Source organism: Caretta caretta, chromosome 3 (genome assembly GCF_965140235.1).
Source record: "Caretta caretta isolate rCarCar2 chromosome 3, rCarCar1.hap1, whole genome shotgun sequence".
Lineage (NCBI taxonomy): Eukaryota > Metazoa > Chordata > Testudines > Cheloniidae > Caretta > Caretta caretta.
In genome coordinates this window covers 26,890,815-26,904,907 of record NC_134208.1, presented here as the reverse complement: position 1 = coordinate 26,904,907, position 14,093 = coordinate 26,890,815, and the positions used below count along the sequence as shown (strand labels likewise).

Here is a 14,093-nt window from a genome sequence, read left to right as displayed (position 1 = left end):
GTTTAGTCTAGAGAAAAGAAGTATTCCAATATTTTAAGGGTTGTTATAAAGAGAACAGAAATTGATTGCTCTCCATGTCCACTGACAGTAGGACAAGAAGTAATTGGCTTAATCTGCAGCAAGGGAGACTTAGGTTTGATATCAGGACACACTTTCAAACTACAAAGGACAGTTAAATACTGGAAAAGAGAGTTAACTTTTTTCATAACTGATGTTCTTAGAGATGTGTTTCTCATGTGCATTCCATTGTAGGTGTGTGCGCTTGCCACATGCACCGGTGCCAGAAGTTTTTCCCTCAGTAGTATCCATAGGGAACCGGCTCTGGCGCCCTCAGTGGCATGTGAATGCCACGGTATAAGGGGAGCTGCCGGCTCCCCCCACCCTCAGTTCCTTCTTGCCGGAAACTCCAACACTGGGGAAGAAGGGCAGGTCATGGAATGGACATGAGCAACACATCTCCATTGTAGGTGACTCCCAGGCAGTACAGCTCAACATATAGGACGTGGACTGTAGGTTCCTTGCGTTACAGCCAAAAATACTCTAGTACAAATCTATAAATCTATTATAATAAAACAAACAAATAAAACCCATAAGAAAAGATATATAAGCAAGGAGGCTAGCCCTATGCGCTACAATCACATCCCCTCTTAGTTGTCTCTTTTCCAAGCTGAGAAGTCACAATCTTATTAATCACTCCTCATAAGGCAGCTGTTCTATATCCCTAATCATTTTTGTTGCCCTCTTCTGAACCTTTCCCAAGTCCAATATATCTTTTTTGAGATGGGGCAACCACATCTGCATGTAGTATTCAAGATGTGGGCATACCCTGGATTTATATAGAGGCAATATGATATTTTCAGTCTTATTCTCTATCCCTTTCTTAATGATTCCCAAAATTCTGTTAACTTTTTTGACTGCCGCTGCACATTGAGTGGATATTTCCAGAGAACTATCCACAACGACTCCAAGATATCTTTCCTGAGTGGTAACAGCTAATTTAGACCCCATCATTTTATATGTATAGCTGGGATTATGTTTTCCAATGTGCACTACTTTGCATTTATCAACATTGAATTTCATCTGCCATTTTGTTGCCCAGTCCCCCAGTTTTGCGAGATCCTTTTGTAGCTCTTTGCAGTCTGCTTGGGACTTACACATTGCACATATTAGCAAAGACTTTCTGCACCTGCCATCTGGGGTAACAAGTTAGACTTAAGATAAAGTAATAAATCACTGGATCTGTTTCAGTCATAAAATATACTGAAAATTATGAGTTCTCTATGAGCAGGACTGATGATGCCAGGTAATTTATGAAACAAGAGTAAATAAAGTGAAGTAAAACCAAATCAGCAACAGAGCAACAGTCTGCCAACAAAACAAAGTCCCTGAAAAAGCAATTTGATAACTCTTGCCAGTTACCTGATTTAAAGCTAAATACTACTAGTACTGCAGAGGTTCTCAAACTGTGGTCCATGGACCACCAGTGGTCTGCGAGCTCCATTCAGGTGGTCCTCAGATAGTTCCCTCTAAGGTGCATGCCTTGGTGGTCACACACGAGAGAATGAAGGGCCACCAACCTAATTAGTGGAGCTGCACAGGTGTGGCTCCACTAATTCGGTGCCTGGACCCTGGAGAAGACGCACATGTAAGGTGAGGTGGTGGCTGGGGGGGGGCAGGAATAGGGGGTACGTGGGAGGGGGCAGTGGGGTGAAAAGAGGGGGTGGGGGGAATTTGGGATGTGCAGGGCTGCAGCAGCCAGAGAAAGAAGTGACTTTCCCCAGCTGCAGGGCTGCGGCTGCCAGGGAGAGACGGCCCTCCTTCCCAGTCTCAGCTCTGTGGCTACTGTGGCGAGGCAGAAACCCCTCTCCTTCCCAGCCCCAGCTCAGGGGCTGCTGTGGTGGATGAGAGGGGAGAGACCGCTCGCCCCCTCAGCCCCAGCCCCAGCCCCAGCTTGGGGGCTGCCGCGACAGGGGAGAGAGGACACATCCATCATATTAGAAAGGTAAGACTACTGATATTAAAATACATGAGTTGTGTGCTTTTATTTGTAGAACAAAAAAAGTCAATTATTGTTACTTTTTTTTTATATAGTGCTTTTAGCCAAAGCTCTTTACAATAGTTAGCTAATGGTACAAACAACATTTGGAAAGATCATTAAATGGCCCGCCGAGACCCTCAGCAATTTTCAAGTGGTCCATGGAAAAAAAAAAGTTTGAGAACCACTGTATTATTGCATTAGAGTGTGTTTTCAGCAAAGAATTCTGAACAGGTTAATTTTTAATCTATCTAAATTAAAAAGAAAAGGAGTACTTGTGGCACATTAGAGACTAACCAATTTATTTGAGCATGAGCTTTCGTGAGCTGAAGTGAGCTGTAGCTCATGAAAGCTCATGCTCAAATAAATTGGTTAGTCTCTAAGGTGCCACAAGTACTCCTTTTCTTTTTGCGAATACAGACTAACACGGCTGTTACTCTGAAACCTATCAAAATTAAGTTACTTCAAGTCAGTTAGATTCCTCTTTCATGTAAACCCAAATCTAAATGAATAAGAGTGCTACTAGTGTTAAGGAGGAACGTATTACCTGTTCTGTTCCTTGTCTGCTGTAAAATCTGAAATTCATAATCCTTAATAATCCGCTTCTCTTTGCCTGTTAAAACAGGAGTGTATCACACACTTTAAGATTAAAGACAGTCTTTGATTTATGCAGTAAAAATTAAATCAAATCTGGGGAGTAATAAAACAATCAAGAAAGAATACATTATTCTGCAACATTCTCTCAGCTTTATGAAAATTTTAAAATACTCAAGAATTATTTTAATATTTATGTATTAAAATGTCACTTCATGTGAATGTTGCAACAGGTGAAATTTGCTTATGAATTACTTGGACTATGTATGCATGTTTCCATGAAAAAGCACCACCAGCTTGCAACTAAATTATGCCATGCTAGAACATTTAATACATATTGCCAAGTATACACATTAGAACTTTTCACATGCTAAAATATAAATTGGTTTACCGTATTAAGCTAAATTGCTACAAGCTAAATAGAAACGAATTTCAGCATACCCATGTAGGATACACCAGTTTAACTACAATGAGTTTTATTATGCCAGTGTAAGTTTTGTGTATGCTACAGCCCTAAGAAAAAGGTTAGAATTAGGCTTATTTCAAACTGAGCTAAGACTAAAATATTTTCAAAATATACAGGTGAAAAATAACCTAATCCATGACTGGGCTCCTAACTGCTCTGCAATACTAGTAATAAATAGTTTTAAGACAAGTGAAAGCTTTGATGAGACCTATTTTTTATAAAACCATGTTGACATTAATTATCTTCCTGCTTTTTAATTCTTTATCAACTGAATCCTGTGTCAGCTTTTCCATTATTTTGCCTGGGATTGATTTAATGCTGACCAGCCTACAGTTGCCCAAGTCATTCTGACTGAATACTGGCATAACAGTATCTCTAATATGGAAACATGCTAAGGTGTTGGAAAAGAAAGCAACCTACATAAAGTTTCTCTTTATGTAATCAGAGTAACTATAATATTCTTCCAACAGAAAAATGAGGACTCCAAAGCTACTTACTGTCCCAGTATCATCTTCATAACTAGTGACCTGTTTATAATGGGGAGATCCAGAAAGAACTCTCCAAGCAGATATTCCACAACTAGTTGCTTTAGATACTCCAGCTTCATCTGTTTCACAGCCACCCACAAGCAAAAGCCTATAAACACAAAAACTTTTATTACTGAACGCAGGTTTCTGTTTTGTTTTGCCTACTGCAGGAGTCCAAATATATATTTTGTAATTCCATTTAACAGGAGTATAATAGCTTTACCCAAAATGAATAAAACCATGCATTAAAATAGCATCTAAAAGCCCCAACTAAGGATAAGCCTACACTACACAATTAGCCTAGGATCTTTTACTCAAGTTTTAGCCTTAACCTCCCCATACCGTGCACACAAAAAAAACAAAGTTTGACTTCGGTTTGGAGGCATTTTAAACCTGGGCCAGCTTACTTGGCTGGCAGTAAGGGTGAGAACCTGGGTTCCACTTTAACTCTGGCTGGAACCCGCCCATTTTGCCGTAATGACACAAGCTAAATCACATGAGTGAAGTGAGGACCCAAGTGAAATCACTAAAGCGCTGGTAGTCCTCCTATGCCCTTTCCAAAGGACAGACAAGTTCTCCCTCAGTTGACAGGGAAAAAAATCTAAAGCATCTCATCACAAAGAACCATGGGAGTGCAGGCCTGAGACCTCATCAACTCACTGCCCCCAGCCTCCCCACCCCCAACCATATTAAACCAGCCTTGGGTGAAACTCAGGGAGTTCATCACTAAAATTGAAAAAAAGGAATGTTCTGCTGCTGATAAAACACCCCCACCCCAGGAATGTCCTTAACGAGAGTTATAACCACCAAGGTTGTAAAGACGCTGGGAAATTGGGGAGGATACAGAGAGAGATTCAACAAATGGTAAAATAAGCTCTGACCAGTGTTTTATGCTGACCATCTGCACAAATAGAGAAGGTCACAATTAAGTTACAATTTGGGCATGAAAGACAAAATGTAAAGAACTAGGGAAGGAAGAGGACACATAGGTGCCAGTGCATAATCGGTTAAAAATTTTTGTTACTTCAGAGTGTGGGATAATGTGATAGGTTTAGTAAATTTGAAGGAGTTTTACCAAAATAATGTAAATGAAAAACAATGCTCTTTGGGAACCATTTCCGGACTGCAGTTCAACACCAAGCTGATGGAACTCTGACCCCTCTGCACAACCATAATGTGCAGAGGCATCTCAGGAACCTCCAGATGAATGAATCCTGACTGGACATTGAGTGAAATCTGTCTGTATATTGGGAATGGTGAGCATAAGAGGTTTGCTTGGTATATGTATTCTGTGTGTTGCTAATAAATAGATGTTTACAGCTGGTACTTAAATTGACCAGGTTTCTTCCTGAGCCCAGTGGGTAAGGATAGGTGCCTTACACCCTGAGCCCTCGGAAGGGAAAGGGTGGGGGTGCCTAGATTGATTGGTCACACCTTGAGCTTTTGGTAGGGTATAGGCAGGGTGCCCTAAACTGAGCAGGTAACACCAAGCACACAGGCAAGTGCAGAAACTATGAGAACGTAATAACAGGTAAGGCTATACAGCTGGGACACTCATACCCAGGCTGAATAAACCCAGGTGCCAATCACTGAGGTTAACTGTGCAGTGTAGACATAGCCTAAGACTGGAATCCCACTGTGTTTGGTGCTGTACCTAGAAGCAGGAAGAAATGGTCATTTCCCCCAAAGAGTTTGCAATCTAAATAGACAAAACAGACAGATTCTGAAAAAGGAAGTATATTATCCGCATTTTACAGATAGGAAATGGAAAGACAGATTTTGTCTTAAGCATGTACTTAAACTTTAAGTTATGATTACTCCCATTTAAATCAAGCAAGTCTTTTCAGGAACAGGGTCTAGTTGATTTCTTCCATGCCTCAAAAAATATGCTTCAGAGTTGGGCACTGCCCCCAGATGTCCCAACTCTCAGCCAACTTATACCCACAAAACTATCTTTTCCTCTCTGTGCTAAGTCAACTTCATCCTTGATATATCTCAAATGATGTCAATCAAGCTCACCAAAGATGAATTGGGCCCAGTGTACGAGTTACTTATATATTCTGATATATTTTTCCCATCTCTGAGTTCCAAAATAAGATATGCTAATATATAGGTAAATTATATTTTCCCCAAGAAAGTTAAAAAAAACTAACAAACACACATTCAAAGACTTGAGATTCTTTAACAAGAACAAAGATATACTCAAAATATGTTGCTGGAGCAAACGTCAGCAAAAAGTTTACATCATCATACTATTTTAACATTTAGTTGCATATTTATAAATAAAAATAAAAAACACAAAACAGAAGGACAAAACAGCTTATTCTATCAACAACTACCTATACTAAGTGTAGATAAAATTTCATCTTAGTATATAGCAGTATAACCTACACATCACTGCATGTATATCTGTTCGTAATATTGTTAATTACACACAGTAGAAAACATGAAGATATGGAAAAACACCATTTTATAACACTATAAAACATACAACTAGTGCTGATTACTACTAAAAGGAAAAAAACAACACTTTTTTCCCTTAAGCCCCTATGATTACTGTTAAACAAGCAGTTTCAGTATTTTAGAAACTAGTGATTACTTTGAAAAGAATTTTGAGAACATAGCCCTATGCTAGTATTTTGTATTGTGCATATGACATTTAAAAAATAAGCAATCAAAGTAAAAATATTTGTACACAAGGATCAATCAATCTGGGAAAGAAATGAGTAAAAAAATTAACAAGCTGGGTAACAATCGTATAGCCTCAATGTTCAAGATGTGTGACTGCTGAAAGTTTCTGCCACCTAGTGGTTGAGATGTAAATAAAGCTTGTTCATGGTTAAAATGCATTCCCAGATAGCTGATTTACTAACATAGCAAAACTAAAACTCAGGATTTCATCTAGCAATATGGAACCACCCTAGGTAACGCTCAACTTTGCTTGGATAGTTCAAAATAATATTTAAAAGTGAAATGTTCTGCTTAAATTGAATGTGGTCCAACGGATGTTCTTATTAATTTTAAAAACTTTAAAAATATTATCTAATTTAATTTGGGCTAATCAGCATAAATTGAGTAACATTTGATTACAGAAGAGAAAGAGCATCTCTTCACTTTTATTACTACTGTATCTAGTAGCCTAACTGAAACCTCTCAGTACCATGTTAATCCTCTACAGCACTGGAATGGAACATGACCAAGTGGCTACTCGGGACTTTAAACAACTTTTTTTTAAAATATATATCCATACCTAATTATAGACCCAATCATTTCATGGATAAACCATACTTCTGTTTCACATGCTAATACAGCAAGAATCTAAGTACAATGGATGCCCCTCCTCTCCCTTCCTATTGTGAGGAGCCTGGAATAAATAAAATTATAGACATATTTTATATTGCAAAAATATGTACGTAGTAGTAATTTTTAATGTTGAATATTTGTTTATTGCTGTATTGTGCTGCTTCTGTTTTTGCCAATAGTCATGTCAATTATGGAAATAAAAAAAAAATGAGAACTATCCCATTAAAAACAGAATGGGGTACTTAAAGTGGACCTTTGCTTGGACCTGTGAGCATGTGAATTTGTGCATGTGTACTGAGGAACACATATGGTTGAGAATGGAGAAGCCCCAACTTATACACAGTTCCCAAAAGAGTGGGAGAATTCAGGTCTTAATAGAAGTCACCCTTAATGAATCTGAAATCTCATCACTGAAGGGGTAATTCTCTTCCTTACATTATATACTTTATTGTCTACCTTGTTTTGCCTTGAGAGGTTTTAATAGTTGGGTTAACAGTGAAATTATTCAACCATTTTGTCTATAATTGTACATATTTTAGGAGTTTACCATCTAAATAAAAGTTTGATATAAATGCAAGTAAAAAACACTTTGAACATGAGGTGTTTTTATTGTAAAATTACTGCCAGTATGTCATAAAGCATTTATACAACATGTAACAGAAACATATTATTTAACCTTTTTTGCCTCTTTCCAAGAAGCAAGAAAAAAAAAAAGACACATTCTTCTCCCCACCAACACAAGTACTCGTTAAAATGGTGAAGGAAACAGAAGGACCTTGCACTGTGTCCTGAAGTCAGCTTCTCGCTTTGTCAGACCAATGGGGAAACCATGCTACAGAGTCAGTAACCCTCTTTTGAGGATGCCCTGCCACGATCACTTTAACTTTTACACATAGAGCCTGTTAGTTTGAGCACTTCAAATGAACTCTGTTGCTGCAGCAACTCATGGGGCGGAACACAGTTTTTCAGCAAGCCAACACCAAGTCACATGTAATAATTTAGGGCCCTCTCCAACTCCAAATAACCCAGTGAAAAATCTTCCTTTGCATTCCATAGGATTTTGATTAAGCTGTTTTATATAAAAAAATCAACCCCCTGAATAGCACTTGGAATCAAATGAAGCTCCGGGATAATGACATTATCTCTGACTACTGCATCCACAGCAATGAGTCAGAGGAGAAAGAAAGAAAAAGGAAATCCCACAGAAGTTTGCTAGTGCACAATGTTCTTCTAACAGGGTTGTTGCAGTTTTTGTTTTTCTTTTAAGATCTGAATGGGGTTATTTTTGCTGCGTTTGAGGGCTTTGGGGAGGAGGTTGAATGCAATATCCTAGTTTAAGGAAAAACGTAAACCCAAATTCTATTGTGTACAACTGAAATGATCTTTCCCATCATGGATCATGATCAGAACCGTGAAAAGAGTTAGCTAACAGTGGAGTTTCAGAGAGAGTATCTCCAGCTAGACTCAGTGCTTGGAGGCAACAAGACTTGGAGAGTGGTGTATTTGGTCCATCTGTGGGTTGTCTGTTTGTTCTCTATATACAGGGTGTGTAGGTGGGCTGTGGGTCCCTGAGTAAGCCCTTGGAGCTTTGATCAGTGCTTTGCTAAAAGCTGCAAGACTCCAGCCTTGGGAGCTTTGATCAGCCCAGCTGTTTGAAGTCGGAGTGGCTAATCACTCCCTGTTGGTGAGGGGAAAAGCTGAGCTCAGCTAAGCAGGGAAGATTTGGTATAAAATGTCACTTGCTAGATGAACTCGAGAGCCATGAATAGAGGCAGCTAACAGAACAAGGGAGGAGTTTGGAGAGGGAGTGAGAGACACTTTCCTTCCAGAATCAGCACTACTGATATCAAGATGACAAGCAATGGAACAATGGTGGTGACCTGCAACAGATGTGCCAGGTTCTTTTTCCTGCCTGAAGACAGAAAGGATTTCTTGTGCATGAAGTGCAAATTGGTGGCTGTGCAAGAGTAAAAGATTTTTGGATTGGACGGACAAATTGAGATACTACTAAAAATCAGAGAAGCTGAGGAGTTCCTAGACAACCAGATTCAGGAAACACCAGTACCTCAGGGAGAATGGAGCTGGCCATAAAGGAATAAGTGAGAGGCAACCAGAGAGGAGGCCTGGTAGATCATAATCACTAATCAATAGGTCAGAGCAGCAGTCTCCACTATTGGGGACAGGTGAGGACAGGCAGAGTGTGGCTAGCAGAAAGAGAAGAAAACAGGAGGAATTCCATACAGCTACAAGTTTCGAATTGATACGAAGTCCTCAACATGGACAGAATGGAAGATACCTCTCAAGATCCAGCATATCCGAAGGAACAGTGAGATTTTCGGGATATGGGTAGATGGGGGCTTGATCCAACCGATAAAAAAAATCAACCTTACCCACTAAGGAGTTCTCCAACCATCCCAGCAAGACAGATGATCCTTTCAGAAGATTCAATACTCAGAAGAATAGAAAGAACATTCTGAAAGAGGCAAGTGGAGAACAGGACAGCATGCTGCCTTCCCGGAGTTAAAACATGAGACATTACTCTAAGATTAGACAGGCTTCAGAACTCTACAGGCAAGGATCCCCTAGTCATGGTTCATGTCAGCATTAATGACACTGTATCACAGAATACCTCAAAGATAGTCGATGACTTCAGAGAACTCAGAAGCATGAAGAAGAATGTCCAATTGATCTTCTCAGAGATCCGTCCTGTCCCATGAGTAAGGAAGACAGAATTCAGAAGATTCTGGAAGTGAATTACTGGCTAGGTAAATGGTGTAGGGTTTGGTTTTGTGCAACATTGGTCGACCTTCTATGGGGGAGGAGGGGCTACATAGTTTGGATGTCCTCCACCTCAGTAAAAGGAGGCCCCATCTCCTTGGAGGCAGGCTAGCTAGAGCAGTCAGGAGGAGGTTAAACTAATAGCACAAGGGAAGAGTAAGAAGAGGCAAGATATGAGCACTCAGCATAACATCGAGATGTGGAGAACAAAATTAATCAAGGAAGCAAAGGACAAGAGAAAAAAAACTCTTGAATTCCTTATACACTAATGCTAAGAGCCTAGGTAGCAAACAAGAGGAATTCAAACTGCTCGTTTATGAGCATAAATTGGTACTAGTTGGTACTACTGAAACATGGTAGGAAGATTCGCAAAATTGGAATATTAAAAATCTATAGTTATAACCTATTTAGGAGGAATCAGGTGAGCAAAAGGGGAATGAGAGTAGCATTCAACATCAAAAATGTCATTACTTGTTTCCAGTTACAGATAATGAAGTTGAATGTTTATGGATCAATGTCCCAACAGATAAAGCATAAGGTGGGATATTTTAGTTGGTATCTATTACAAAGACCACCAAATCACGAGGAAACAGGATGACCATCTCCTTATGCACCTATCTATAATGTGTAGGGGGGAAAAGCTGTGTGATCATGGGGCACTTCCGTTTGAGTGGCATATGCTAGGTCTCATGCTGCCAGTACATGGTTGAAATTTCTAAATATTATAGAGGACAATTTTCTAACTCAAAAGAGTGTTGCAGTCAATATGGGGGAATTCTATATTAGACCTTGTGTTCACAGATAAAGAGGATCTGATCCAGAACTAAAAATGATTGCAGCTTAGGTGCAAATGATCATGACTTGATGACATTTATACTGTGCAAGCAGAATGAAGTCCATACCAGTAAGATATATACTTGGTGCTTTAACAGGACCAATTTCACAAAGCTGATAAGCCAAAGCATGTGGGAGAAAGAATTTAATCAGAAAAATGTGAATGATAATTGGGAATCATTTAAAAACCCATTACTAGATGCCCAAAACACCACAATCCCACAACTAAGGAAGATGGTCGTGCTGGTTAAAAAAACAACTTGATTTAGAGAGCAAATTAAGGCAGCTATAAAATATATATAGCAAATGGAAGAAAACGGACATTGAATCGTAATGTAATAGTAATGAATATAAATACAAATGAATGAATAAAAATCTGCAGTTAAGAACTGTAGAAAATTTATATAGGAAACAAAGGGACACAAGAAGATAACTATGCCCATCAGAGTTAAGGACAATAAAAAGGAGTTTTTAAAGTATATTAGGAACAAACAGAATTCTGACAATAGTACTGATCCATTACTAGATGGAAATGGTAGAATTATCAATAAATATTTCTGTTCTGTATTTAGGGAAAAAGTAAAGTATGCAGTCTCATCAAAGGGTGATAACACTCTTTCCATTCCACTATCTCTCTGGAAGACATTAAATAGAAGCTACTAAAGTTAGACATTTTTAAATCAGCAAGTCCAGATAACTCTCATCCAAGAGTTTTAAAAGAGCTGGCTGAGGAGCTTGCTTGACCACTAATGTTAATTTTCAATAAGCCTTGCAGCACCAGGGAAGTTCCAGAAGACTGGAAGAAAGATAATGTTCCAATAGTTTAAAAGGGTAAGCAAGATAACCTGGGACATTATAGGCTTGTCTGACGTCAATCACAGGCAAAATGATGAAGCAGCTGATACAGTACTTGATTAATAAAGAACTAAGGAAAGGTAATGTAATTAATGCAAATCAACATGGGTTGATGGAAAATGGATCTTGATTTTTGTTTAAAATGAGATTACAAGTTTGATAAAGGAAATAGTGCTGATGTAATAGATTTCTGCAAAGTGTTCGACTTGGTGCTGCACCACGTTTTGATTAAAAACTAAAAATAAAAAATTACATGGCTCACATTAAGTGGATTAAAAATTGGCTAACTGATAGGTATAAATATGCAACTGTAAACAGGGAATCATGATCGAGCGGGTCTGCTTCCAGTGGGATCCCGCAGAGATCAATTCTTGGCCCTCTGGTACGTAACCTATCATTTAAATCTGCTTCTGTACCAGGTGACTGTAGGATAGCTAATTTGACACCATTTTTTTAAAAAGGCGACAGAGGCAAACTCGGCAATTACAGGCTGATAAGCCTAACTTCAGTACCAGGCAACTGGTTGAAACTACAATTAAAAACAGAATTATCAGACATATAGATGAATACAATTTGTTGGGGAAGAAGTCAACATGATGTTTGTAAATGGAAATCACACCTCACCAATCTACTAGAATTCTTTGAGGGGTCAACAAGCATGTGCACAAGGTTGATCCAGTGGATATAGTTTACTTAGATTTTCAGAAAGCCTTTGACAAGAACCCTCAGCAAAGGCTCTTAAGCAAAATAAGCAGTCATGGGATAAGAGGGAAAGTTCTCTTATGGATCAGTAACTGGTTGAAATATAGGAAACAAAGAGGAGAATAAATGGCTAGTTTTCACAATGGAGAGAAGTAAATAGTGGTGTCCCCCAGGGGTCTGTACTGTGACCAGTACTGTTCAACATATTCATAAATGATCTGGGAAAAGGGGTAAAAAGTGAGGTAGCAAAATTTGCAGATGATATAAAACTACTCAAGATAGTTAAGTCCGAAGCAGACTGTGAAGAGTTACAAAGGGATCTCACAAAACTGGGTGACTGGGCAACAAAATGGCAGATGAAATTCAATGTTGATAAATGCAAAGTACTGCACATTAGAAAACATAACCCAATTATACCTACAACATAACAGAATCTAAGTTAGCTATTACCACTCAAGAAAAATCTTGGAGTCATTGTAGATAGTTTTCTGGAAACATGAACTCAATGTTCATTGGTAGTCAAAAAAGTTAACAGAATGTTGGGAATCATTAAGAAAGGGATAGATAATAAGGAAGAAAATATCATATTGCCTCTATATAAATCCATGGTACGCCCACATCTTGAGTTCTGCATGCAGACGTGGTCACCCCATCTCAAAAAGGATATATTAGAATTGGAAAAGGTATGGAAAAGGGCAACAAAAATGATTAGGGGTATGGAAGAGCTTCCATATGAGGAGATATTAACAAGACTGGGACTTTTCAGCTTGAAAAAAAGGACTGGGGGGGGGGAAGAATATCATAGAGGTCTATAAAATCATAATTGGTGTTGAAAAAGAATAAACAACACTTCCTTATTTACTTTTTCATTACACCAGAACTAGGGGTCACCAAATGAAATTAATAGGCAGCAGGTTTAAAATAAACAAAATGTAGTATTTCCACCCACAACGCAGTCAACCTGCAGAACTCTTTGCCAGAGGATGTTGTGAAGACTGTAACAGGCTTAAAAAAAAAACAACCCACAGATAAATTCATGGAGTATAGGTCCATCAATGGCAGCCCTAGCTTCTGTTTGCCAGAAGCTGGGAATGGCTGACAGGGGATGAGTCACTGGATGATTAGCCATTCTGTTAATTTCCTCTGAAGAACCTGGCATTGGCCACTGTCGGGAGACAGGATACTGGGCTACGTGGACCATTGGTCTGACCCAGTATGGCCGTTCTTATGCCCTACTAGAACAACATACTAACCCACAGAGACCTTCCTACGAAGACTACAAAAATAAGGATTTTGGGTGAACTCCTCCTAAAGGTTGAAACAACAGACTGGACTTCTACATAGAGTGCTTCCGCCGACGTGCATGGGCTGAAATAGTGGAAAAGCAACATCACTTGCCCTATAACCTCAGCCATGCAGAACACAATGCCATCCACAGCCTCAGAAACAACTCTGACATCATAATCAAAAAGGCTGACAAAGAAGGTGCTGTCGTCATCATGAATAGGTCAGAGTATGAACAAGAGGCTGCTAGGCAGCTCTCCAATACCACTTTCTACAAGCCATTACCCTCTGATCCCACTGAGAGTTACCAAAAGCAACTACAGCATTTGCTCAAGAAACTTCCTGAAAAAGCACAAGAACAAATCCGCACAGATACACCCCTGGAACCCCAAACAGGGGTATTCTATCTGCTACCCAAGATCCATAAACCTGGAATTCCTGGACGCCCCATCATCTCAGGCATTGGCACCCTGACAGCAGGATTGTTTGGCTATGTAGACTCCCTCCTCAGGCCCTACGCTACCAGCACTCCCAGCTACCTTCGAGACACCACTGACTTCCTGAGGAAACTACAGTCCATTGGTGATCTTCCTGAAAACACCATCCTAGCCACTATGGATGTAGAAGCCCTCTACACCAACATTCCACACAAAGATGGAATACAAGCCGTCAGGAACAGTATCCCCGATATTGTCACAGCAAACCTGGTGGCTGA

At 39.4% G+C, this 14,093-nt stretch overlaps 1 protein-coding gene across 1 annotated transcript in view; it reads right to left on the bottom strand.

Annotated features, from left to right (window-relative positions):
• Positions 1 to 14,093, bottom strand: part of NBAS (NBAS subunit of NRZ tethering complex) — a 408,512-nt gene that overhangs the window by 355,520 nt on the left and 38,899 nt on the right. Inside the window, exons 10-11 of the mRNA XM_048845538.2 lie at positions 3,593 to 3,731; positions 2,583 to 2,648 (exon numbers count right to left, since the gene is read on the bottom strand). Coding sequence (XP_048701495.2) covers positions 2,583 to 2,648; positions 3,593 to 3,731 — 205 coding nt within the window. The remainder of the gene's footprint in view (positions 1 to 2,582; positions 2,649 to 3,592; positions 3,732 to 14,093) is intronic.